This window comes from Malaclemys terrapin, chromosome 2 (assembly GCF_027887155.1).
Source record: "Malaclemys terrapin pileata isolate rMalTer1 chromosome 2, rMalTer1.hap1, whole genome shotgun sequence".
NCBI classification, from domain to species: domain Eukaryota; kingdom Metazoa; phylum Chordata; order Testudines; family Emydidae; genus Malaclemys; species Malaclemys terrapin.
Window position 1 is genome coordinate 102,886,492 of NC_071506.1, and position 27,668 is coordinate 102,914,159.

The following is a 27,668-nucleotide window of genomic DNA, read 5'->3' on the forward strand; positions in this document are numbered from 1 at the left end:
ACCCACTTATGTAGGCCCTCCGCACAATAGTCAGTTTCATTCTTAAAAACTTAGGGCTAGATTTTTAAAGGTAATTAGACATCTAATCCAGCCCTTGGTGAGGTTTGATAAATAGGGAGGGGGCAGAGGAGTAGAATTTTGGAGAATAAATCTATTAGCATATATTATCCATTAAAAGAATATGGAATGTTTTTGTATATCAAAGAGTGATAAAGCAGGTTTCCTAACTTAAAAACGTCTGGCTAAATAATTCCAATGGTCATTATAACACTATTGAAAAATAGGATACCACAGTATGTAAAGAACACTGTGCACAAAACAGAAGGTAAGTAGCATGCTACTAAGTTTAGCAACTTTTCCAAAATGCTGCTTCATTAGAGGAAATATATGAAGTTCTCAACAATTATTTTGCAGTTCCCTAGGGTGTGTATTTAAGATGCAATGGAATTAATTTTAGCCAGTGTTTATGAAATTTGTACAATGCAGCAGTTCTCCCCATCATCACCCTTAGGAAAATAGACTACTTTTCTAAGCACTTTTGGTTGATCTAGATTTGTAAAGGGTTGTTTCATATGTGGTTTACTAGGCAGAAACCCAGATATAGTATATTTTATAAGAAAAGTAATCAACTTATAAGTTTAAATAACTACAATATGCTGAAAAACATTAAGTAATACAAGCTTTATGTTGTCTGTTTAAAAATTGTAATAAGTAAACATCTATGAAACCACAGTTACAAAAAATGTTTAACACTGAATTACTCCCATTACTTTGTATTCATTGTTTTTTATTAATGTTTTTATGAACATTGTAGAAAACAGATTTATTTATTGTATTATGTTTTGCATACACCCTTTGGTATATCTTCTGTTAACTCTAAATGAACACATTCCTTTAGTAAAACCAACCCATTTTAGTATGAGAACTGTTAAAGAAAAATATTTCTGCACAGTACACTCTAATGATGGTACAACCTCTTTTCAGTGAATAACTTTGTGTATGAGAAATAAACTCAAATAAACCTGTTTATTTGCTTTATAGTGAGTTTATAATAATACACATGCCGTTTTGTTATCTTGTCATCTTATACAAAAATATTTCCGTGCTTAAATTCTGTACCACTGTACATGAGATTTGTTTTTCTTAGTGTCTTAGGAAAAGTCTTGACCCTTAACCTGAAGTCAGTTGTTTGGCTTTAGTGTAGTTTACACAAGGGTATAATTGACCTTTAACACTTCAACGTGCTTTTCTTTAGGTAGCTCTGGTACAATGGACAGAGAGTGTTGGTCTTACTCTGGTTAACAGAGATCTGACCTCAATGCAGCTGAAGAGTCCAGGAGGACAAATTCTGACGTATTATATTCTGCAAGTTTTCCCCTTCACATCTGAAAGCAAACGCATGGGAATCATAGTCCGGGTAAATGTTTTGAATATTCCTTAAATTGTTTTTACTTTACTAAGAATTTTTTTTACAGTGTGCCTGTTTACTCAGTATAAATGTGGACATTTCAAAGTATGCATAGTTTATATATTTTGTAAACTTTTCAAATATAAAACTTGGAAGGTTTGTAAATAACACTCGTTTGTCAACAAAATATTCAATAATTTACTTTAGAAAATTAAGCCAAGGTCTCTGGCAGAACTCACCCACAACATGGGGCCACATTGACTTCAATACTTCATGCATAGAGCAGCTTCCACAATCACAGCCTAAAACTCCAGTTTTAATTTCCCCATTGTACCTATTATAGTTCTGTTAACGTTCCAAGATTTCAGAGTAATATTCAAGTACCAAATGTAGTTTAATATACAGGGGCAAGTCAATGACTGACAGTGACTGAGCCACAAGGGCCCAGATCCACAAAGGTACTTAGGTGCCTAAGGATATGTCTACACTGCAATTAAAAACCCAGGGCTGACTCAGGCTCCCAGGGTTCAGGCTGCAGGGGTTCTTCAATTGCAATGTAGACTTCCGGGCTCGGGCTGCAGCCCAAGCTCAGACCCTCCCATCTCACAGGGTCCCAGAGCCTGGACTTCATTCCAAGCCCAGAAGTCTACACTGCAGTTAAACAGGCCCCTTAGCTTAGAATCATAGCATATCAGGGTTGGAAGGGATCTCGGGAGGTCATCTAGTCCAACCCCCTGCTCAAAGCAGGACCAATTCCCAACTAAATCATCCCAGCCAGGGCTTTGTCAAGCCTGACCTTAAAAACTTCTAAGGAAGGAGATTCCACCACCTTCCTAGGTAACCCCTTCCAGTGCTTCACCATCCTCTTAGTGAAAAAGTTTTTCCTAATATCCAACCTAAACCTCCCCCACTGCAACTTGAGACCATTACTCCTTGTTCTGTCATCAGGTACCACTGAGAACAGTCTAGATCCATCCTCTTTGGAACCCTGTTTCAGGTAGTTGAAAGCAGCTATCAAATCCCCCCTCATTCTTCTCTTTTGCAGACTTAACAATCCCAGTTCCCTCAGCCTCTCCTCATAAGTCATGTGCTCCAGCCCCCTAATCATTTTTGTTACCCTCCGCTGGACTCTTTCCAATTTTTCCACATCCTTCTTGTAGTGTGGGGCCCAAAACTGGACACAGTACTCCAGATGAGGCCGCACCAATGTTGAATAGAGGGGAATGATCACGTCCCTCGATCTGCTGGCAATGCCCCTACTTATACAGCCCAAAATGCTGTTAGCCTTCTTGGCAACAAGGGCACACTGTTGACTCATATCCAGCTTCTCGTCCACTGTAACCCCTAGGCCCTTTTCTGCAGAACTGCTTCCTAGCCATTCGGTCCCTAGTCTGTAACAGTGAATGGAATTCTTCCGTCCTAAGTGCAGGACTCTGCACTTGTCCTTGTTGAACCTCATCAGGTTTCTTTTGGCCCAATCCTCTAATTTTTCTAGGTCCCTCTGTATCCTATCCCTAACCTCCAGCGTATCTACCACTCCTCCCAGTTTAATGTCATCTGCAAACTTGCTGAGAGTGCAGTCCACACCATCCTCCAGATCATTAGATATTGAACAAAACTGGCCCCAGGACCGACCCTTGGGGCACTCCGCTTGAAACCGGCTGCCAACTAGACATGGAGCCGTTGATCACTACCCATTGAGCCCGACGATCAAGCCAGCTTTCTATCCACCTTATAGTCCATTCATCCAGCCCATACTACTTTAATTTGTGGACAAGAATACTGTGGGTGACTGTATCAAAAGCTTTGCTAAAGTCAAGGAATAACACATCCGTTGGTTTCCCCTCATCCACAGACCCAGTTATCTCCTCATAGAAAGCAATTAGGTTAGTCAGGCATGACTTTCCCTTCGTGCATCCATGCGGACTGTTCCTCATCACTTTCCTCTCCTCTAAGTGCTTCAGAACTGATTCCTTGAGGACCTGCTCCATGATTTTTCCAGGGACTGAGGTGAGGCTGACTGGCCTGTAGTTCCCTGGATCCTCCTCCTTCCCTTTTTTAAAGATGGGCACTACATTAGCCTTTTTCCAGTCGTCCGGGACTTCCCCCAATCGCCATGAGTTTTCAAAGATAATGGCCAATGACTCTGCAATCACATCCGCCAACTCCTTTAGCACCCTCGGATGCAGCGCATCCGGCCCCATGGACTTGTGCTCGTCCAGTTTTTCTAAATAGTCCTGTACCACTTTTCTCCACAGAGGGCTGGTCACCTTCTCCCCATACTGTGCTGCCCAGTGCAGCAGTCTGGGAGCTGACCTAGTTTGTGAAGACAGAGACAAAAAAAAGCATTGAGTACATTAGCTTTTTCCACATCCTCTGTCACTAGGTTGCCTCCCTCATTCAGTACGGGGCCCACACTTTCCTTGACTTTCTTCTTGTTGCTAACATACCTGAAGAAACCCTTCTTGTTACTCTTAACATCTCTTGCTAGCTGCAACTCCAAGTGTGATTTGGCCTTCCTGATTTCACTCCTGCATGCCTGAGCAATATTTTTATACTCATCCCTGGTCACATGTCCAATCTTCCACTTCTTGTAAGCTTCTTTTTTGCTTTTAAGGTCAGCAAGGATTTCACTGTTAAGCCAAGCTGGTCGCCTGCCGTATTTACTGTTCTTTCTACACATCAGGATGTTTTTTTCCTGCAACCTCAATAAGGATTCTTTAAAATACAGCCAGCTCTCCTGGACTCCTTTCCCCCTCATGTTATTTTCCCAGGAGATCCTGCCTATCAGTTCCCTGAGGAAGTCAAAGTCTGCTTTTCTGAAGTCCAGGGTCCGTATTCCGTTGCTCTCCTTTCTTCTTGGGGCCAGATCCTGAACTCGACCATCTCATAGTCACTGCCTCCCAGGTTCCCATGCACTTTTGCTTCCCCTACTAATTCTTCCCGGTTTGTGAGCAGCAGGTCAAGAAGAGCTCTGCCCCTAGTTGGTTCCTCCAGCACTTGCACCAGGAAATTGTCCCCTACACTTTCCAAAATCTTTCTGGATTATCTGTGCACCGCTGTATTGCTCTCCCAGCAGATATCAGGGTGATTAAAGTCTCCCATGAGAACCAGGGCCTGTGATCTAGTAACTTCTGCTAGTTGCCGGAAGAAAGCCTCGTCCACCTCATCCCCCTGGTCTGGTGGTTTATAGCAGACTCCCACCACAACATCACCCTTGTTGCTCACACTTCTAAACTTAATCCAGAAGCTCTCAGGTTTTTCTGCAGTTTCATACCAGAGCTCTGAGCAGTCATACTCCTCTCTTACATACAATGCAACTCCCCCACCTTTTCTGCCCTGCCTGTCCATCCTGAACAGTTTATATCCATCCATGACAGTACTCCAGTCGTGTGAGTTATCCCACCAAGTCTCTGTTATTCCAATCACATCATAGTTCCTTGACTGTGCCAGGACTTCCAGTTCTCCCTGCTTGTTTCCCAGGTTTCTTGTATTTGTGTATAGGCACTTAAAATAACTCGCTGACTGTCCCGCTTTCTCAGTCTGAGACAGGAGTCCTCCCCTCTTGCACTCTCCTGCTCGTGCTTCCTCCCAGTATCCCATTTCCCCACTTACCTCAGGGCTTTGGTCTCCTTCCCCCGGCGAACCTAGTTTAAAGCCCTCCTCACTAGGTTAGCCAGCCTGCTTGCGAACATACTCTTCCCTCTCTTCGTTAGGTGGAGCCCATCTCTGCCTAGTACTCCTCTTTCTTGGAACACCATCCCATGCTCGAAGAATCCAAAGCCTTCTCTCCAACACCACCTGCGTAGCCATTCATTGACTTCCACAATTGGCCTCTACCCAGGCCTTTTCCCTGCACAGGGAGGATGGACGAGAACACCACTTGCCCCTCAAACTCCTTTATCCTTCTTCCCAGAGCCACGTAGTCTGCAGTGATCCGCTCAAGGTCATTCTTGGCAGTATCATTGGTGCCCACGCGGAGAAGCAGGAAGGGGTAGTGATCCGAGGGCTTGATGAGTCTCAGTAGTCTCTCCATCACATCGTGAATCCTAGCTCCTAGCAAGCAGCAGACCTCTCGGTTTTCTCGGTTAGGGCGGCAGATAGATGACTCAGTCCCCCTGAGGAGGGAGTCCCTGACCACCACCACCCTCCTCCTTCTCTTGGGAGCGGTGGTCATGGAACCCCCATCCCTAGGACAGTGCATCTCATGCCTTCCAATTGGTGGAGTCTCCTTCTGCTCCCTTCCCTCAGATGTATCTAGTCCACTCTCCGCATTAGTACCCGTGGAGAGAACATGAAAACAGTTGCTCACCTGTATCTCCATTGCTGGTACATGGATGCTCCTCTTTCTTCTTCTGGAGGTCACATGCTGCCAAATTTCTTCATCGTCCCTCAGTGCCCTTTGCACAGCCTGCTCTGATTCTTCAGAACGTTGTACCCATAGAAGCATATCCTGACGTCTATCCAGGAAATCATTTTCTCGTATGCAACGCAGGCCACGAGCCCGAGTCAGCTGGCACAGGCCAGCCATGTGCCTAATTGCAGTGTAAACATTCCCTAAGTCTGAAGTTTAGAGACACATGTCCTCGTTTTAGTCTTCACTATGATCCTCATAACTCCTAACACTGTAGGCGCTTAAGTTTTCAGGGTAAAAAATCTCTAAGCACCTAAGATTTTTACATCTGGGCATGCGCACTGCTGCCCCCCCTCTAGGTATTTATCTATTTCCTATGCCCCAGAGTGGTCCACAAACCAGGGGAAGATGGGCATTCACCCGCCTATCTCATGTACAGGGTCCAATCAGATAGGCCTGTTCAAAGGCCACCTACTAGAATAGGTCTTATTCAAAATCTGGCCGGTGGTAGTGGTGGTGCCTACCTTATAACTTATAGCCCAGTGGTTAGAGCAATTGCCTGGGATATGTGAGACTCAGTTTCCGTTCCCCCTCTGCCTGAGGGGGAAGAAATGATGTGAACAGGGGACTCCTACTCTTCAGGAGAATGGTCTAACAGGTGAGCTATGGGATATTCTGATGTAGGACTCCCTCAATCTCTCCCATTGAAGCTGTTCCATTTTCAGGTGTTGTGGATTGCAGTGTTGTTCCTGTGATTTTCTAGACACCTAAAAGGTGTCTCAGCATTGCAATACCCAAGTCCTTTTATGGATCCTGGCCAAAGTGCTAGAAATAGTGGTTCCTAAGGGAAATGTTGACACAACCTTAACCACAGCAACCAAAAATACTCCATAATAATACAAGGAAGAATAAATTGAATTAGGATTGTTTTTGTAAAACGTAGTTGGAAATATTTTGATAACAAAAGGACTGTCCTCAGAAACTGGCAATTCTGTTGTCTATTTTTGATTTTTAGAACCTGGTTGTAAAATAACGTGTATTTTACAAAAAGTTTAGCAATGATTTGTGGTCAAAAAGTTTAATTGGTAATTATATTACCAGTCACTTTTGGGGAAGTGCATCTGCACAAAAATATCTTTAGACTTTATTAAGAAAGTGATTTATAAATTGTGGAATAACAATTTGAGAGATATTATGTAACTTTGTATTACTGTATCATTGTATCAAATTATTTTTCATTAAAATACAATACAACTTCTTAAAGAAGGATATGATATCTCCAGCTTTCCTCTTTCTATTGTCTAACTGGATTGTAAGCACTTCTGGTGGGAATATTGTCCTCTTTCCATTTTCAAAGCACCTAGCCAACATTTTATAGTATACAAATAACAATGTATAATTAGGGCTTCTGGTTTTTCTTTTTTTTTTTTTTTTCTTTTTTTTTTCTTTAGGGCTTCTTTTATTTTTAGCAGGTTTTGAGTTTTATTTAGGTGTCCAAAATTCAGAGCTTTTTCATAGTATGAAAAAGTGTTGAGTAATGTATGTTTCATACATTACTTGTAACGGTAGTATACTCTAGTGAGTATCTCTTTGTAATGTTCCCTAGTGCACTTTAACATAGTACTGTTTCAAACGGTAATACATTTAAGCACACAAGGGAACCTTTAGTGCACACTAGCAGGGTCAACACAGGTCAGTCAATGTGCAACATGTTTGTATGTTTTATAAATCACACCCCTGTTACTGGGTCCATGTTACTGCTCCATGCAGATAGGCCTTTAGATACAAATAACCATTTCCAGTGTTTATTGGATAAACACCAATTTTATTTTTTATGTTATTTTTTAATTGGGAGTGTTTTGTCAGTGTTATCAGTTAAAACCTAAAATCAGCAGCCCCACTTATGATCTCAATGTGAAGACTTATGTATCTGAGGGAAAGGTGGCAGCCTTAATACAGAAATGTATTTGTACAGTATACCACAAAGGAGGCAGAACCTTCCAGTAGTTAGAACAACAGGGCCTAGAAGTTGAAAATAAATCCTCGATTTCTTAATTCTGCCACTAATGCACTTTGTGTTCTTGGGCAAATCATTTAGGCCCACTATTCAAAAGTGACCCCTGTAATTTTGCCTCCATTTTTAGAGCAACCAACTTTTAGCTATTTAAGGATTGATTTTCAAAAATGCTGAGCACCTGTATCTTGCATTAACTTAATTTGGAATTGTAAGTGTTCAGCACCTCTGTAAATCAGACCTTAGATATGTAAAGTTGGGCACCCAAAAACTGAGACCCCCAAAATTATAAATCACTTTTTGAAAATTTGGGACATTGCCTCTCTTTCTCAGTTTCCCTTGATGTATAAAATGTGGTGCAGTCAGTTTACTCTATCAGTTTGTGGATTTTAGTTGTGAATATGTCCCAATAGCAGGGCCGGCTCCAGGCACCAGCCTGGCAAGCAGGTGCTTGGGGCGGCTGCTCCAGAGAGGGGCGGCACGTCCAGGTATTCAGCGGCAATTCGGCGGACGGTCCCTCACTAAACAATACGGACAAAATATTTCTTCTACTGTTTTTCTAAAATTGCAGGATGAATCTACTGGAGAAATTACCTTTTATATGAAAGGTGCAGATGTCGCAATGTCCACCATTGTACAGTACAATGACTGGTTAGAAGAAGAGGTAAGAAATAGCATGGGTAGAACCAAGCAGAAAATTAAATAGAAGAGACTGTGTACTTTTTGTCATGGGGAAATAATTTATAGCTGAAATTTGCAAAGAACAGAAGGAGAAACCACAATGTCGTCTTTACCACAGATATTGGAATAGGTTCAGAAATGGAAATATTAAATCAAAGCAGTAATGGATTGTGAAATGCAATTAAGTGTATCATGAATAGGTTTTAAGGAATTGTAATTGTTTTCAAATTTTGTATAACCCAGAAAGGAAAGCAGAGGTAACAGTTTTACTGAACAACATAGCGACCTAAGACTAGGGATATATTTGTTATGTTGAATGTCCCTTCCAAAACAAATGTACACATAAAACCCAAATACTTTTGAGAAGTATTCTGTATATAGCACCTATTAGTCTCTTTACTGTTACAATTGGCTGGGAATCCTGAAATATCTTCATGGATGTAGCCAAAATTAAATAAATTTACTTAACCGTGTGTGTATAAACGTAATTTTTATAGTAATATAAGCTCCATATATATATTTATTTGCACAGACATTTCAAAACTGCTTAAATATTTTCCACTGTGTTGCTGTACTAGGCACCAGTAACCATCCTAATCTGACCCTGCATACAGACATTATGGTAATACAATGATCACACCATGTATGTTCATAATGGTATTGGCAATATGAATCAATATCTGCTTCAGGGCGGTTTGATTTAATCAGGGACATGAATAAATTAAACTCCCTCAAGACCTAACAAAATGTCATAAAAATTACTTTTGGCGATAATGATACACAATTAATTGTAAAATACTTGTTTAATTTATTTAACATTATGAGGTCAAGTCAATAAGTGTTTTGCACCAGACAGGCAGCATCAGGCTTGTTTTTCATTAAGACCATTGTTTTATGCTGTGTTTTTTTTTTCATTTGTTTGTTTTTTTAAGACTACTTTTAGGGTGTAGTCTTTTGATCAGCAAGAAATGCATTTGCTACAAAGAAGTCATATTTTCTTGACAGTCATTGCTTGGCTCCATCGTATATGCTTTAACCATCTAAAAGATTAGTATAACCAATTCTAAAACTTCAGTCAAAAGGAAGTCTCCTTATTAAAAAGATTAGCAGGAGGAATCCAAGTGACCTAACTAACAATAGCATACTGTGTTATCCTGTAGGAGAACCAAAGTGAAGGTTTTTTTCTGATTCAGTCTCTAGCTATTCCAGATAAGTAACTACGGGAACAAATTCATGACCATTAAAGATGGGGGGGAAACTATGTGTATATTTACTGTAGTATATCTTGCTAGAGCAAGATTGTTCTTTACAATATATTCTTAAGTACTTTGTTCTATCCAGTTTCACATGTCTCTGCAGTCACAGGTGCCGACTTTCCGAAGTGCCAAGGGGTGCTTGACCCCCAGCTTTGCTCCAGGCCCTGCCCCCCACTCCACCCCTTCCCCCAAGGCCCCACCCCGCCTCTTCCTGCCCCTGCACCACTCCTACCCTGCCTCTTCCCACCCAGTTCTGCCCCCTCTCCTGAGCGTGCCACAGCCTGCTGCACACCGCAAAACAGCTGATCGTGGCGGGCGGGAGGCGCGGGGAGGGAGGGGGAGGCACTAATCCACAGGGCCCGCCAGCGGGCAGAAGTGGTGTGGGGGAGAGCAGATGAGGGGCTGCCAATGGGTGTTCAACACCCACCATTTTTTCCCTGTGGGTGCTCCAGCCCCAGAGCACCCAGGGAGTAGGCGCACCTATGTCTGCAGTACTCTCAGAGCATTCAGCTCTTCATATGGCTCAATAGCAGCAGGTGACTCACTGACATTTGACTCCATCATTGCTATTGGCATCATAGTTGGAACTGCATTTATTTTCATGGAAATTTTAAGTTATTTTACAGATATAACTAAAAATACAATTTGAAAATAAGCGACCTTCATCTGCCTAGTGTCAAAAGTTATGTGTTTAGCTAATGTTTTTTAAACTGGCACTGCTAAAGTTAGTACACACAAAAGTTGCATTCTAAAAGGATACTATTATTTGATTGTACCACTTTAAATAATGCCTGACAAAGCACAATATGATGATAAAAGTAATAATGATAATTACTCCAGCCAGGACAGGTTAGGCCTTTTAGAACTCGCTACTCAAAGAATTAAATTTAAACATAAGAGAGAGATAAAATTATGAAATGCACAGACCTGTCAAAAAACTAAAATAACAGCACCTTGAAAGAATAAAATTACAGAGAATATATGTGCATTGCAGGAATTACCAAGAAGAAACAACAATAATAACAATAATAATACAAATATGTGTTGAGGGGTGAGTGTGAAAAAGACTCAGTGTGTGTGCGTGAGAGAGAGAGACTGTGTGCGCTTTTTCCCCGTTCACACATATCAAAGGCCGGCCCTGGTTCCAATGAATCCCATCTAGTGCTTTCCACCTGTAATTTGGTGACTCATGAGTGGAATTAAGAGAAGAAAGAAGAAAGTTGGTGGCTGGGCTGAGGAAAGAAAAGCATATACATTTTCAGCTCATAGTTACATTTTGGGGGTAAAGCTATAAATCGGTGAAAATTCCATCTGAACCATAAATTTACCTTCCCCTAGATTCTCTCTGTCTGTGTACTATGATCTTCTACCAATAGATGGAGTAAGGAAAATTCATTTCAGTTTCTATCACTTATAACTGTAGCAAGATCATTAGCTCCAGAGAAATCCAGCCCTGTTCTTGTGTAAAATAAGGGGAAACACCTCTGTGGTGCTGAGCAAAGTTTTGAGCTAATATTTTGTTTAACCTGAATTTTAATTTTATCATTTTAAAATCTGTGCTGCAATCTGTCTAGCTGAGGAGCAATTTTCATTTTTTTTCTTTACCCTGCTGCAACCATAGTCATCTGCAAGAGGGTAGTCCATCATCAAGGTATGTCCACCACCAGGACAGGCAGAGGGAATACCCCGTGAGCTTATGTTCCCTATTTGTGGGCCTCCCATTTGAATCTTAACAGCTAGATGGGTCAGACCCTTATCTAAGAAGATTTTCATACAGGTTCTCTTACCCCTGGGATTGCATATAGATTGTGTGTGCAGCCATTGTTTTCTCTGCCTGAAAGAGTAGAGGAACATGGTAGCCTTACATCACAAAAGTGAGGCTCCTGGAGTTCTCCTAGTTGTGGGTCTGTGATTTTGGACAACCAGATTCAGGTCCTCTATAATCAGTCTCCTTGGGGCCATTGCAGAACTGTCCCAGGGAAATGGCCTTTAAGGTAGAAGTATATATTTTATTGCTTTGTCCAGTCTATAATAGAAATGCGAAATGATGCAGATTCTGTCCCAGACCTTGAGAGATTATTCCATAGCCCAAGACTAGCCAGGGTGGGTGTGGACAGGTGTCTCAATTGTCCTCCAGCATCTCTAGCTGTTATGTTATGAAGAAAACCTTGTGAAAGTATCCCAACTGTTGTGGATGACAAATGGTAGTCTTAGCTTGCAGAGGATCTGAAACAAAAGCTCTGAGTTGTAAATTGTCCCATGCATTCTAACTCAAATGCAAATCATGATACTTTAAAATGTCAACATTGTTAACTGTTTCATTGATCATCAAAGCATGTAAGAAAATAGAAAATATATTAAAGATCTACACAATCTACTCTGATTAATTGCCCATTTTAGGTAGGTCTTTAGCAACATATGAGAGTTGAATGAACCATGACTGGTTTCAGTTTCCTGAAGGGGGACTTAACTATCAAAAGAATGGGAAAAACTAGCCTAAAATACCATGCTGTCAGGAAGATTTTCCTTATATTCAGACTACATTTTAAAAAAATGAATCCTATTACTTCTAGTTATATCCCTGCATACCACATGAAGTAATCTCTCCCTACTTGGTGTTTGTATGCTTCACAACTGTTATTGTCCCCCACCTACCCTCTAATATTGATCTATCCAAGTGTACATTTTTAGCCCTTTACATTAGCCTAGTTTGCTGTCATGCAATTGCAAACTCATATATAATTTGCTGTCCATTTTTACTCCTTAGTCTCTTTCTGAATTACTACTTCCCATGTTACTCATTACCACTGAATATCTGCATTGTGGATGATTTTTCTCTATTTGTCCATTAGCTTGTATTTTTCACAGACTAGTACATTTTATTAAGTTCTGCTGTTTCTAAGATTTCTGGATATATTTGTATTATTTCAGAATTTTTTTCTATTTTACAACTCATCTGTTTATTATCTGTTTGCTGTTTATTCCTTAATAAATCATGAATATAAATGTGAAATAGTACTTATTCTAACACAGATTTATGCACAACTCGCTAGGCACCTTCCTCCAATTCAGTACTTTACCACTTAGATCACAGCCTCTTAGCCAATTTTCAGTTAGCATTTTTATCAAAGCCGATTTGAATGATCTTTTCAACTAAGATTTCATGAGCCATAGTATCAAATGCTATTCTCAATATGGGGTGCTCCACAAGGATCCAAATTACTTATTTTGTCTCAGCTTGGTTAAGGAAAAGGTATGTTTGAGATAAAGGAGTTCAGACTGGGTTAAAACCACTATGCTGTATGCACAAAAGAAACCAATCTCACTATTTTACTAGTCTGAACTTTAGTTCTCTTAGCATGTAGATGGATGTCTTATGTGCAGTAAAGGGAAGATTGGTGATTCCTTTATCTTTATTTATGACACCATATACTAGTTGGACATCATTTTACCTAGTGTCAGACTAATCTAGCAGGGACTAAAAACCAAATTAGCTGTTACGGAAATCATAGAAATGTAGGGCTGGAAGGGACCTCGAAAGGTCAACAATTCCAGCCTCCCACACTGAGGCAGGGTCAAGTATATTTGACAGTTTGTCAACCCCAGACTGGGATTCCACAACCTCCCTTGGTAATCTGTTCCAGTACTTAACTCTTCTTATAGTCAGAATTGTTTTCCTATTATCTAACCTAAGTCTCCTTGGTTGCAGATTAAACCAATTACTCCTTGTCCTACCATTGATGGATATGTAAAACAGTTGATCACAATCCTCTTTATAATAGCCCTTAATATATTTGAAGATTATCATCAAGCTCCTCCTCCATCTTTTCTTCTTAACGTTAAACATACCCAGTTTTTACCTTTCCTCATAGATCAACTTTTCTAAACTTTTTATCATTTTTGTTGCTTTCTCTGGATACTCTCCAATTTGTCTACATCTTACTTAGTGTGGTGCAAAAAAACTGAACACAGTATTCCAACTGAGGCCTCACCAATGCCAAATAGAGTGGAATACGTACCTCCTGTTAACATACCCCAGAATCATATTAACCTTTTTTGCAACTGTATCACATTGGTGGCTCAGTTTGTGATCCACTATAATCCCCAGATCCTTTTCAGCAATACTATTGCCTCGCCAGTTATTCCCTAATTTTGTATTTGTGCTTTTGCTTTTTCCTTCCTAAGTTTAGTACTTTGCACTTGCCTTTTTTGAATTTCATTTTGTTAATTTCAGACCACTTCTCCAACTAATCAATGTGCTTTTTGAATTCTAATCCTGTCCTCCAAAATGCTTGCAATCCTTTCCAGCTTGGTGTCATCCACAAATTTTATAACCATACTCTCCACTCCATTATCAAAGTCATTAATGAAAATTATGAATAGTATCTGACCTGTGACAAAACTCCTCTATGTAACTCTTAGATATACCTTCCAGTTGGACCGCGAACCACTGATAACTATTCTTTGAGTATGATTTTTCAACCTGTTGTGCACCCTCTGTATAGTAATTTCATCTAGACCACATTAACTAGTTTGAGAGTGCCATGTTGGACTGTGTCAGAAGACTTACTAAAATCAAGATATATCATGTCTATTGCTTCTCCTGATCCCCTAAGCCAGTAACCTAGTCAAAGAAGGCTAGTTTGGCATGATTTTTTTTTTCTTGACAAATCCATGTGGCTATTACTTATCACCCTATTATCCTCTAGGAGCTTACAAACTGATTGTTATAATGATTTGTTCCAATACATTTCCAAGTATTGCTGTAATGCTGGTTAGTCTATAATTCCTGTCTGTAAAGATAGGTACCACATGCCCTATTGTTGGTCTGTAGTACAGAACAGCATGCTATTTTACCTACGTTATTCTTTTGTACTTTGTCTATTCAGTGCGGCAACATGGCACGAGAAGGATTGCGCACTCTGGTGGTTGCCAAGAAGTCATTAACAGAAGAGCAGTACCAAGATTTTGAGGTATGAAAATAGAGAGGAATCTGTATTCTGGGCATAGCTCTTGTGCTCAAATAATGCAAAGCACTTTATAAGGAATACTATTATTTGTATTCTATTAAGATGACTTGATGATCAAATTTTGATTAAAATATTTGTAATAACTGATGTGTTTAAACAGAAATGTTGTGATATTCTATCACAGTTTTTGACATTCCTTAGCAACTATTACAAAATCTTTCACAGGATATTGTTTAGTTTTGTTTATTATACTATTAGATTATTGCTATACAACATCAAAGTTCCTAATTTAAATTAATTTTAGAGTCTCAGTATAGCACAAAATTCTACTACTTCTGAAAGACGAGGACAATCACTACTTAGGTGGCATGAGGCCTGCTTTTTATAAAGTCATCTCGTGATTCACTTTAAGGGTCGTGCAAAGACATAAAGGCCTGGTCTACACTACGGGGTTAGGTCAAATTTAGCCGCATTAGGTCGATGTAAAAATGACTGCGTCCACACAACCAACCCCATTCTGTCAACCTAAAGGACTCTTAAAATCGACTTCTGTACTCATCTCCGGCGAGGGGAGTAGCGCTAAAATAGACTTTGCTGGGTCGAATTTGGGGTAATGCAGGCACAAATCGCCGGTATTGGCCTCAGGAGCTATCCCAGATTACTCCAATGCGACCGCTCAGGACAGCACTTTGAACTCCAATGCACTAGCCAAGTGCACAGGAAAAGTCCCGGGAACTTTTGAATTTCATTTCCTGTTTTGTCAGTGTGGTGAACTCAGCAGCACAGGTGACCATGCAGTCCCCCCAGAATCGTAGAGCGTAGAATGTTTCTACGCTCCCCCTATCATCTCCGTCCCTGAGGTTATCGGAGATTAGAAGGGGGAAAACGCACTCGCGATGACGTGTTTTCTGAGCTCATGCAGTCCTCCCGCACTGATAGGGCACAGATTAATGCATGGAGGCATTCAGTGGCAGAGGCCAGGAAAGAATTAAGTGAGCGCGAAGAGCAGAGGCAGGACGCGATGCTGAGGCTAATGAGGGAGCAAACGGACATGATGAAGCGTCTGTTGGGGAAGCAAACGGACTTGATGAAGCGTTTGTTGGAGCCGCAGGAAAGCCAACAAGAGCACAGACCCTTGCTGCATCCATGGCTGCCCGGGGGGGGGGGGGCAAGTGGGGCAATTTGCCCCGTACCCCGCAGGGGCCCCCATGAAAATGTTGGAGGCTCCACCCTACCTCCGCCTTCCCCCATCCCCCGGCGCCTCAGCACGCCACGTCCAGGAGCGGCCCTGGACAGCACTGCAGCCGCATGGCCTGAGCTCCTCCCGTTCAGAGCCGCGTGGTAAGTGGGCGGGGCTCTGAGCCGAGCGGCGGGAGCTCAGGTCCCGTGGAGCCATGCCGCTGCAGCGTTGTCCAGGTCCACTTCTGGATGCGGCGCACTGAGGCTCCGGGAGAGACCCAGAGCCCAGCTCCCCACCCATCCCTGGGCAACAGTAGCGCCATCCCCAGGCAGTGACAGCCCATTGGCACCAACCATCACCATCACCCAGCGACAGCCCATTATGTAATTGCAAATGTATACATACCATTAAAGCATTTAATATTTTTAAATAACGTATTCGTGTATTTTCAAATTATTAAAAATTAATTTTTGAATGTATTTCACTGGTTATTTTTTACATTTCCAAATACATGTTACTATAGTATTGCAACTTTTTTTTTTAATGTAAGTGGCCCCTGAAATTGTTTTGCCCCAGGCCCCCTGAATCCTCTGGGCGGCCCTGGCTGCATCCACTGTATAACCGCCTACCCTCCTCCCCATGTTCCATAGCCTCCTCACCCAGATGCCCAAGAACATGTGTGGGGGGAGGCTCCGGGCATCCAGCCACTCCACTCCAGAGGATGGCCCAAGCAACAGAAGGTTGTCATTCAGTTTGCTTATTGTAGCCACACTAAAATCAATGTGGCCTTGTCCTTCCCTCCTCCCCCACCCCACCTGGCTACCTTGTCCGTTATCTCTTTTTTTTTTTTTAATTAATAAAGAATGCATGGTTTCAAAACAATAGTTATTTTATTTCAAAGGGGGGAGGGTGGTTGGCTTACAGAGAATTAAAATCAACAAAGGGGGCGGGTTTGCATCAAGGAGAAACACACACAACTGTCACACCAAAGCCTGGCCAGTCATGAAACTGGTTTTCAAAGCCTCTCTGATGCGCAGCGTGCCTTGCTGTGCTCTTCTAATCGCCCTGGTGTCTGGCTTCTCAAAACTGGATGCCAGGCGATTTGCCTCAACCTCCCACCCCACCATAAATGTCTCCCCCTTACTCTCTCAGTTGTTATGGAGCACACAGCAAGCAGCAATAACAATGGGAATGTTAGTTGCACTGAGGTCTGACCAACAGCTCCAGCGAGCTTTTAAACTTCCAAAAGCACATTGTACCACCATTCTGCACTTGCTCCGCCTATAGTTGAACAGCTCCTTACTACTGTCCAGGCTTCATGAACGGATCCCCCAAGCAGGAGAGCAGAGTTGCAGTGGAAGCAGTGGACGAGGATGGTTAGCAGCCCTACTGCACCGTCTGCTGCTAGCAGCTCCCAGGAGGACCAGAACGGATCCCCCGAGCTCGTCGCTGGGGAGCAGGAGAGCAGAGTTGCAGCGGAAGCGGTGGAGCCGTACACCATGCCCTGGAGGTTGCTAGGGGTCGGGCAGGGAAGATGTTCCCAGAACCCCCAGCCAAGCTACATGTCCGACGAGGACGGTTAGCAGTCCTACTGCACCATCTGCTGCGAAGGCAAGGAGCTGCTGCTGTGTAGCAATGCCAGCTGCTGCAGGTGCTTCAGTGTCAAATGCTTGGAGATCCGGGTAGGGCAAGGTACCTTGGCCAAAACAAAAGAGCAAGAGCCCTGGAGCTGTTACATGTGTCAACCACAGAAGTGCTATGGGATGTTACAGCGCCGACTGGACTGGAATGTACGGCTGCAAGATTTCTTCACCAGTGACAAAGGACAGGAATATGATGCACCTAAAATCTAAAAAGACCCACACATTTCCCAGAATCACTACCCTTGATAAGAGAACATCAATGATTGCACTGGCCACTTGGATCACAGCAGCCCCCACAGTAGACTTGCCCACAACAGCAGCAGTGACGGTGAGCTGAGCGGGCTCCACGCTTGCCAAGGTATGGCATCTGCACAGGTAACCCAGGAAAAAAGGTGTGAAACAATTGTCTGCCATTGCTTTCACGGAGGGAGGGGCGACTGACGACAGGTACCCAAAACCACCCGTGACAATGTTTTTGCCCCATCAGGCATTGGGAGCTTAACCCAGAATTCCAGTGGGTGGCGGAGACTGCTGGAACTGTGGGATAGCTACCCACAGTGCACCGCTCCATAAGTCGATGCTTGCCACGGTAGTGAGGACACTCCACCGACTTAATGCGCTTAGTGTGGACATATGCAATCGACTGTATAAAATAATTTCTAAAAATCGACTTCTATAAAATGGACCTAATTTCGTAGTGTAGTCATACCCAAAATGTGTTGATTAAACAGTGGATTTTACTTTTCAGAATTGTTAGTTCTTGGATTTAAGATATTTAGATAAATTTAAACATGTTACATCATTAGTCATTGTCAACTAATGCTGACAAACTGAAGATTTATTTTCTCTTTACGAGTGATAGCAAGCGCTCTCTAAAATAAGGGTTTGGGGATTTTGTGTTTGTGCAAACAGAATCGCTATAACCAAGCAAAGTTAAGCATACATGATAGAGCCCTCAAGGTGGCTGCTGTTGTGGAGAGTTTGGAGAGAGAAATGGAATTGCTGTGCCTCACTGGTGTCGAGGATCAACTACAAGCTGATGTTAGACCAACTCTGGAGATGCTAAGAAATGCTGGAATAAAGGTACTAAATGCATACTACCAAACGGCAGTTAACACAATGTTCTAATTGTGTATTTTTTCAAAACTGATTTATTTAGTATTGTCTTTATTTATTTAGATTTATACAGAATAAAAAAGGGCACCTACCCAAGGTTCAGGTGTCCCTGGCTTAAATTACAAAAACAAATACACCTCTACCCTGATATAATGCGACACGATATAACACGAATTCGGATATAATGCAGTAAAGCAGTGCTCCCGGGGGACAGGGCTACGCACTCTGGTGGATCAAAGCAAGTTCGATATAACGCGGTTTCACCTATAACGCGGCAAGATTTTTTGGCTCCCGAGGACAGCGTCATATCGAGGTAGAGGTGTATCAATGAACAGCAAGCAGAACACACAAACTCCCTTTCCCTCCACAAATTTGATGCCCCTTAAGCATCCACCTCTTCAGCAGCCTGTGCAAAGAGAGGAATTTATCTAATACTATTTTGTCATTGATGCTTATCAGTCTTTACAATAAAACTGTCCTGTTTGGAATGTGTACTAAAAGAGTTAGTGATCTTACTTAGGTGTGCACATCATAAAACCACTGTCAGAATTGGCACTTATTTGTATTCATATGAAGCCTCAACAAAGAGGCAAAGGACAAATAGGCCGGGAGAGGGAACTGTCCACTTCCCTAAAGGTAGTTCCTTCAGCTAAGGTTTAAGGGACGTTGCCGAAGTTTTGCTGTGTCTGTTTTATTAGACAGAGAATGTTACAGAACTATCAATCTGGCAAGTTTGAAAAGGACTCAGTTTACTTGAGAAAGAAAGTTTAATCTCAAGACCAGACGGGTTTCTAAAAAAAATTTAAACTTTTTTAGGTTATATATTGTGACAAGGCACCTCCTCCATCTCACCGGGCTTAGCACTTTCCCGTCTGGCCCAGAGTAAATCAGTCCTACTGTAGACAGTGTTTTGTCTTCCCATTCTGTGTTTACCGTGAAAATATTGATAAATAGGCCTTGGGGCAGGCCCAAGGAGTGCTCCTCCACCAAACAAATGAAACCAATTCGCAAACACAAAATAAAGGGGTATACTTTTTTCCTCCCCTTCTCTGGGGGATGCGGGGGTTTGCTCTATTATTGGCCATAGGGTGCCATTCCTTCCCCTAACAGGCATTCAGTTTAGTTGTTCCTCTGTGAAGATGAGCGCAGCCTCTCATCCTGGAGAAACCGATCTCACTGCTACTACTAGCCCTGCAGTAGCTTGTCTCTCCTGCCTCTGTCACCAGAGGAGGGGTTTTTAAAGGTCCCCGGCAGCCCATAATTGGACTCAGGTGTCCCTAGTTGACCTGAGGTAACCCCTTCTCATAGGGGAAAGGATCTTTATCTGAAGCTACCATACCTGCCTTTCACCACACTCTTGCAGCTGTCCATCCTGACTTTGTCATAATATCTCTTATTGAAGAAGAGTACCAAGAAATTTTGTACAGAAAGAAATATGTAGAGTCAGCCTTGGTTAAACTGAATCAGATGCATTGCCAGTTTTATTTTTGTTTGTTAAAAAAAAACCTCAGATGAATTAATAATACGTGTCTGCAATAACCTTAGTTAGCATTGAAGTGTCCTGCATGCTGAGAAATAGATGTATAGAAATAATGTGTTCCAATTATAGTTTTTCTCCTTTGTATTACTACTACTTTTTCTCATCCCAAGTCATTTTTACAGACTAGGGGAGCAGTACAATGTCACCATTCATTCCTGTCCATGGCGTATTCCTCTGTTAAGCCTGGTTATGCCCCTGCCTACAATGTCCCACCATCTAGTAACTGGTCAGCGTCTACATTGGACTGACCTTAGTTGTGTTTGCATTATTTTCTTTGGTAGCTGATCATCTATTTGTGTTCTACGGAGTCCCCACCCTCATAATCTTTTCGATTGCAGCCAATCCTGTATCCTGATTTTACCTCCTACTTTCCTAACTTCTTTGTTTGTCTTAAAATCATTATGCTTTACATGTTCATCTTCTGGAGAACTCTCATCTCTGTCTCCAGCCTTCTGGGAGGGAGCAGGAGGGAGCCTCCCAGCCTGGGTCAACAGACTTGGGCTAGCAAGGCTCGGGCTAGCGCTTTGAAAATAGCACTTTGAAGTTGTGGTTCAGGCTGTAGTTTGGTGTCTGAAGCCTAGGGAAGAGGGTAGGCTTCAAAATCCAAACTCCAACCTGAGCCGCATTTCAAAGTGCTGTCTATACAGCTGTTTTTAGAGTGCTAGCAAAAGTATGTGGACTGGAAGGCTTGCTTGTACTCACTCCAAAATACTGTATAGGCATACCCCTGATGTCTGCTTCCAGTCTATAGAGTAATACTGTTAGTATGCTGGTTTAATACATTTTCGCTTTGGTACCAAATGCAAAGTTTATAAGTTCATAAGTTCATTAACTTCTATGCAGCACTTGTTGGTAAAGCACATCTCCTTTTAACCTTGGCACCATTAGCACTGATCAAGCTTCCTAACCACACATAAGATTTTACTTGTTCTTGCCTTCACCGCTGCTGTATTTTTATTCTCCCTTTTCCAAGATGCAACCACTTCATCATCTTGACATTTATTGTAAGTCCAAGTTGACTACACCAATTTTTTTCAAAGTAGCAAAGAGTATCATCATTCATTCAAACATATCATCCAGTTGTACAGTGTCATCTGCATAAGTTAAGGAGCTTAATTCTTGATCATCCACTGTCAAGCCCTCCAACTCATGTAACATTCTTAATGTCCAGTTTAAAAACATGATGAAAAGTGACAGTAATGCCATGCCCCCTTGTTTTACATCAGACTTCAACTTGAACCAGTTGCTCAATTTTCTATCTGCTCTTACAGCACTACAGGAATCTTCATACATAACTTCTATAATTGCAATTATCCTATCTGGAATTCCATATGATTTTAGTACTTTCCACAATGCTTCCCTCCAAACCAAATCAAATGCCTTTGTGAAGTCAATGACCACAGCCAGGAGCGCCACCAGCTTTATTGCCGCCCTAGGCGGCGGAAAGTTTCCGCCCCCGAAATGCCGCCCCTGACAGAGGCAGCGGAAGGTCCCGCCCCCGAAATACCGCCGACGATTGGGGCGGCCGAAGATCCCGCCGCCGTGGTTGCTGCCCCCCAAATGTTAGCGCCCTAGGCCTAGGTCGCCTAATGGGTTGCGCCGGCCCTGACCACAGCAAACATCTTTAATCCACATTCTCACTTTTTTCCATCAGATATTGGAATATGGTCTGAAGGAAGAGCAGCACCTCCTGGAGGCAGGCCAGACTTATAGACACCTTATGGCCAGATAGCTTGGAGCAGTAGCAGGACAGGGCCCAAGGTGTGGGCAGGGCTCCTTGTCACCACACAAATCCAACATGTCCTAGTAGGGGGCATCTCTTCCTCTCTATACCCATGAGGGGTCCACAGGCCACAGTAGTCCCTCCTTCACACCAGAGACTGACTTCCTTCCCCTAGGTGCCAGAAATAAAACAATTTATAAACAATCTGCTGATTGTTTGCTTCAGTCTTCTCCCTCCTTTCTGCATCACAGTCTCTCTGACTCACTCACCATGCCAACTTTTCCTCTTTTGTCTCTCCATCTTCCCTTCTTTCCCCTTAATGGTTAGAGGGATGGTTTACATTTTAAGAATAACTGACCATGGCTAAGTAGAGGAGCAGTGGGGGATAGATTGTATACATAAACAAAAGAAAACCAACAAAATACGTGCCAATCCTAAACCTATCCATTTAACTTGTCCTTTCCCCAACTTTTTAACTTTGGCCTTTAAAACTGTAAGCTCCTTGGGTCAGAAACTGTCTTCCCATATAACTGTATAGTGCCCAGTGTGTTTTGGATGAAATCCTCATGCTGGTTCCAGCCCCTTTAGACCAAGAGGACCGGAACAGCTTACATCTGGAGGGGAGGGAGCAGTCTTCCTGCACAGGAATTGTGGATGACAGACATAAGGCTACCTTCCAAGCCTCCTTGCAAGCACCAATAGAAGGGGCGAGGGCAGGAGGGGTGTGTTGAGGGCAGGGCCACAGTATGCTGTTAGCCAGAGATTCGGAGTGATGCTCTAGCCCATAGGGCAGCCCCAAGAGACTGCTGTAACTTAGGACACAGGAGCCTCTTCAGTTCTTGGAACAGCCCAGGATTGGGAGGATGCAAAAGTAGTTTAAATCCTCCATAACCCACTCACCTCCTTTTCCCCCTGATCTGCATAATCTGTGCTGTGCCTAAAAGGGACAGTATGTAATCTCACCCTTTGTGTGCAATTATAGTAAAAAAAAATTAGCCTATTAATTTATTTGGTTTAAATATGTGCATCCTTCCTGGTTGTCAGGTTCAGCAGAGTAGTAGGAGAAGATTTGAAGACAATACAAATATCATTCAGCTTTTGAGAATAGATCTTAATGGTCAGCTGAATTAACTCTATAAAATTCTTTTGCAGATATGGATGTTAACAGGAGATAAACTGGAGACAGCTACTTGTATTGCAAAAAGTTCCCACTTAGTATCTAGAACTCAAGATATTCATATTTTCAGACCTGTAAGTATAGTTCCAGATAATATTTTAAGATTGGCCTCATCAAATAAGTGTTAGAGTAAAATAAATATTGCTTAATAAGTGGCCAGCTGTTAATCATTAATTTGATATTGATGGTAATAGGATTAATTTATAAAGAGTTGATGTGCTATTATTGTGGGCTTCGTATTACAATTCCATAGCAATTGTACTTCAAGTTGGTGACTATTTAAAGACTGAAGATTATAAAGCATTAAATATGAACTTATTGATACTTCTTCCAGATGTTTCATAAAGGACTTATTGTCCTAATGCACCAGTTTTACACAAGTATAACTCCTTTGACTTCCACTGAGTTACTCCTGAATTACACTGATGTAACTGAGAGTCCAAACACATTACTTCTGCAGAACAAGGGTTCAGATCAAAAGCAGAAAACCAGAATTGTTAATCTATTAGTCTTCAATTAAAATACTTGTATTTTCCCATTTGTCCCTTTAAGAAAATTAATAGAAATGCAAACTGAATATCTGTATTTATATACATTTTTGTTATATTTTAATAACATCAACTATATTGGATTCAAACAAAAATAAAGATTCCCTAGGCCTTGATTGATGATATGCGATCAGACATAATGTCTGTTTGTTCTAAATGAACCACTTGCACCTACAGAAATAATTATTTCAATATAATTTACATGTAAATTTAGTTTCTTCTGAAGCATCAGAATGGCAAATTAGGCCCTGCAGACTCCTATTTGCAATTAAACTATTAATGCTTCTGATAAAACTTCAGATCAATTTTTGTTGACCTTTCCATATTGTAACACTACAAATTAAGTCTTCCTGAACAAAATCTATTTAGTTTGTTAGATTTTTATTTTCATTAACTAGATTAGTAATAAGAGATCAGCTTGGCACTGTTAATTTAGAATACACGAAGTTCTAAATTAGTTAGAAAATGCATTTATATAGAATTCTGGCTTGTCTATGCCTGCATTTTACAACCAATTTTAAGAAAAAATGTTTTAGCACGTTACTGTATTTAAATCTGACTGACAATTGAAATAAATATTTAATTGAACATGATCAATTTGGAGGGAACCTGAAAAAATCACAAAAATATGGTAGGTCCATGGCTTATTTTATAATATTATATGTGCAGTAAAGAAATAATTACTAGAAGTCACTGTACTAGATTGATAGTCATTGCTAAAATGTCTTCTCTGATATTCCAAATATTAGTTAACAAAAAAAGTGTTTGCCACTTCGACTCTATTAAAAAAAAGTTAGATTTTTTTGGGGTTGTGAATGCTCCTTTTAATTTATTCTTAAGGCTTTTAGATGTTGTTTGTTTCTATGGTGAAACAAATGGATATGTCGCAGACATAAAAACTTTCTTTCTCTTTGTTAGCTGGCAGGTGGCACTATAGAGAGAGAGTGTCATGCTGAGTAGTGAGTTCTGAGTGAAGACACCTCTCGATTCCTGCTATGCTAGACACAGTAGTGGGCCCCAGTCCCTGGTGGTAGACAGAATAGGAGTTGGTTTCTCCTCCCTCTTCAGCCTCCCCCAACACACATTTAATTTAGAAGGGAAGGAGAGAGAATGCCATATTTGTTATTTTTGGAGCATTTTGTTGTTGAGTTGCATCATAATGGCCCTGCAGATCTTTGTGTGCAGTTAATCCAACACAAATAGTTGTGTGCTAATGGGAACCAGACCTGGAGTTCCTACTGTTGGAGACAGACAGGTTCAAGACATTCAGCCTCTGATTCTGTGTGGTAGGCCAAGAACAGTGTTATCCCAAATCAGTTTAAAAACTTGTTCAAGCTCACCCATTTTAAATTTGCTTTGGACAGCCAGTGTTGACAGGGCCAAAATCACATGTGAAAGCAGTTTAGAAATTTTGTTCTAGACTAACAACTGTATCTTGTATATGATAGTTCAGAAAAAGTCTAATTGAAAATCAACATTTTGTATTTAAAATTATATTAGTACATTTTAATCTGGTTATATTGTAAATTTTGCAAGTTCTATGTTTTAATTTGGTCCTTACAAAAGTATATTGTGTACACTTTGAACCCATATTGCATTTCACAAATTTGATTCCATACTATGATACATTATGTGAATAAAAATACCGTATAATGATAATCTCTGACCCCCAGGAGGTTCGTTATGATTAGTGTGTTTTATATGACTCCATGGTACTTATTCATACCCAAACTAGTCTTCATATTGCCTGCTTAGGCAAACATTTTCAGCTGCATGTTCCAAAAAGGACTAATACCTGTAATTGTATTCCTCTACCTCTTGAACTATTTAGGGTTTTACTTTTCTTCATCCAAACTAATGGAACCACTAATGTGGCCACATCACATTGTTCCAGATACATATTACTCATTATTAAGCAATGTCATTTTTCTGAGTTAGAGGGTTTATCTAGAGTTACCAAACCTGAATGACTCAATCCCACATAAAGTTCTTACGAGATTTTATATACATGGTTTTGCAGCCTGATCCACTTTGGTGAGGCACTGAATGTGCTGTCTGCACAGATTTGCCTCCTGTTTGAAGATTGCTTTCACATCTCAGTTCTTTCATACAAGATGGGAAAGACACATGCAGAGCTACTTCCTGGGTGTTACACACACTGGGGTACAACACTAGGGCTTAACTAGTGCTTTCTGGGTTTGGTTTCTCTGGTTTCTGGTATTTCAGTTCAAACTTGTTTAACAATTAAATCTTTTCATTTTGAGTATGTACTTTTATTGAAGGTAATCAGTCGAGGAGAAGCTCACTTAGAACTTAATGCTTTTAGAAGGAAGCATGACTGTGCCTTGGTGATATCTGGGGACTCTCTAGAGGTAAGACCTGGGCTTCTGTCAAAAGAAATTTACTTGCACTATTGTATATGAAAAGGAAAGGGTGTTCATATTCTCATTTATTTAAAAAAAGGTTTTCAAAATTCCCCTTGTGCTTTAAAGCATCTCAGGGTTGCCGGTGCCATAAATCAAGAACACCTTTACTAGACACCCCAATTGTATTAGTTCTTTGGTTGCTTAAGACAGATTTAGATTAATGAAAGGTGTATGCAATATGATTTGGTACTGTGAATATTTGAAATTTTGTCTCTTCTATTGGAACCAATGAAACAGCTATAAGAGTGCTAGTTTACAGTAAAAAGCCAAGGTCCAGAGAATGCGAGTAAAATTGTTTTGTTGATGTCACTCAAGCAAAACTCTATAGCAGAAAGAGGGATTTCCTTTTCCATAAAGTGTTTTCTATTCGTGAAATGAGCCTGTACTATGGTGCCTCTCATGATTAAGAACAGAACGTCAAATAGGATAAAATATGTTCTTTTCCATAGGTTTGTCTGAAGTACTATGAGCATGAATTTGTAGAGCTGGCATGTCAGTGCCCTGCTGTAGTTTGTTGCCGATGTTCACCCACCCAGAAAGCTCATATTGTGAAACTGTTACAACACCACACTGGAAAACGCACTTGTGCAATAGGTGAGTGCCAGACCTAGTTTCATTCATAGTAACAAGAATTTGATAAATTTGGTGAGTAGGTGGCAACAGTGAACCCAAATGGCTACAGGTCAACATTTCAAGGCATTTCACTTCCAAATAATACAACTTCTTTACAGTAAAAGATGATCCATTGAGAAAAGGTTTTTTTAAATGTATAAGCAAAAATATCTTGATCATTGAAGTTGCATTTGTTTTAACCTATACACGATTTCCAAGAATTTAATAATACACACTACATAACTAGAAAGGAGATCTAAAGAGAGGAAAAAAGTATAAATAACTGCATAGTGCCATGGCATTTCCAGGTGATGGAGGAAATGATGTCAGCATGATCCAAGCAGCAGACTGTGGAATTGGAATCGAAGGCAAGGTAACCTTATCTAATTTCATGTAAATTATCCTACATGTCATTTCAACAATATTGTACTAGCAGCTTTCTTTTTAAATTGTAATTAATTATGCAGCAGCCTTATAGTGAAGACATTGGTACAGTTCACGCTTTTCAGTACAATGTAAATAGTGTTTAGGTATTTTTTAAAAGTCATAAAATCTGTGTATTAATATTTTCTCAGCTTTAGTCTTTTTTTCTTACCTTGTGTATAGAAACAATCAAGAAAAACACAATCCCTGTAGTTTATTTTGTATAAAATACATATGTTGCACTGAAAGAGACAGGCTTGGGTGATAGTACTTATTTGTAGCAGTCATCACAGACTGTTCAGTATACTCAATATACAACAGTTTGCATTTTACATTGAATACATTGCAATGTTGATAAAACTCTGTTATTAAGGGTATGATTCTGTCACGGATTCAGTGACTTTCCGGGACCTCCACAACTTCCACAGTGGCAGGGCTTGAGCAGCTGTCAGCATCAGAGCAGCGGCCCCAGGGCTGAAGCAGCCAGGGGTGGGAGGTTTAGGTCAGCCCTTGCTGCAGGAGCAGTGGCCACTCCCGGGGCCACCAGAGTCGCAGACGACAGCCAGCTCTGCAACCTGTCCTTGACTTCTACTAAAA

The 27,668-nt window shown here is 41.1% G+C and overlaps 1 protein-coding gene across 3 annotated transcripts in view; it reads left to right on the forward strand.

Moving 5' to 3' along the window:
- The window catches only part of ATP9B (ATPase phospholipid transporting 9B (putative)), a 291,535-nt gene that overhangs the window by 249,569 nt on the left and 14,298 nt on the right, over positions 1-27,668 (forward strand). For all 3 annotated transcript variants that reach the window (XM_054019115.1, XM_054019116.1, XM_054019117.1), the window contains exons 16-23: positions 1,256-1,417; positions 8,348-8,440; positions 14,603-14,686; positions 18,419-18,589; positions 23,038-23,136; positions 25,893-25,982; positions 26,486-26,630; positions 26,957-27,021. In XM_054019115.1, coding sequence (XP_053875090.1) covers positions 1,256-1,417; positions 8,348-8,440; positions 14,603-14,686; positions 18,419-18,589; positions 23,038-23,136; positions 25,893-25,982; positions 26,486-26,630; positions 26,957-27,021 — 909 coding nt within the window. The remainder of the gene's footprint in view (positions 1-1,255; positions 1,418-8,347; positions 8,441-14,602; positions 14,687-18,418; positions 18,590-23,037; positions 23,137-25,892; positions 25,983-26,485; positions 26,631-26,956; positions 27,022-27,668) is intronic.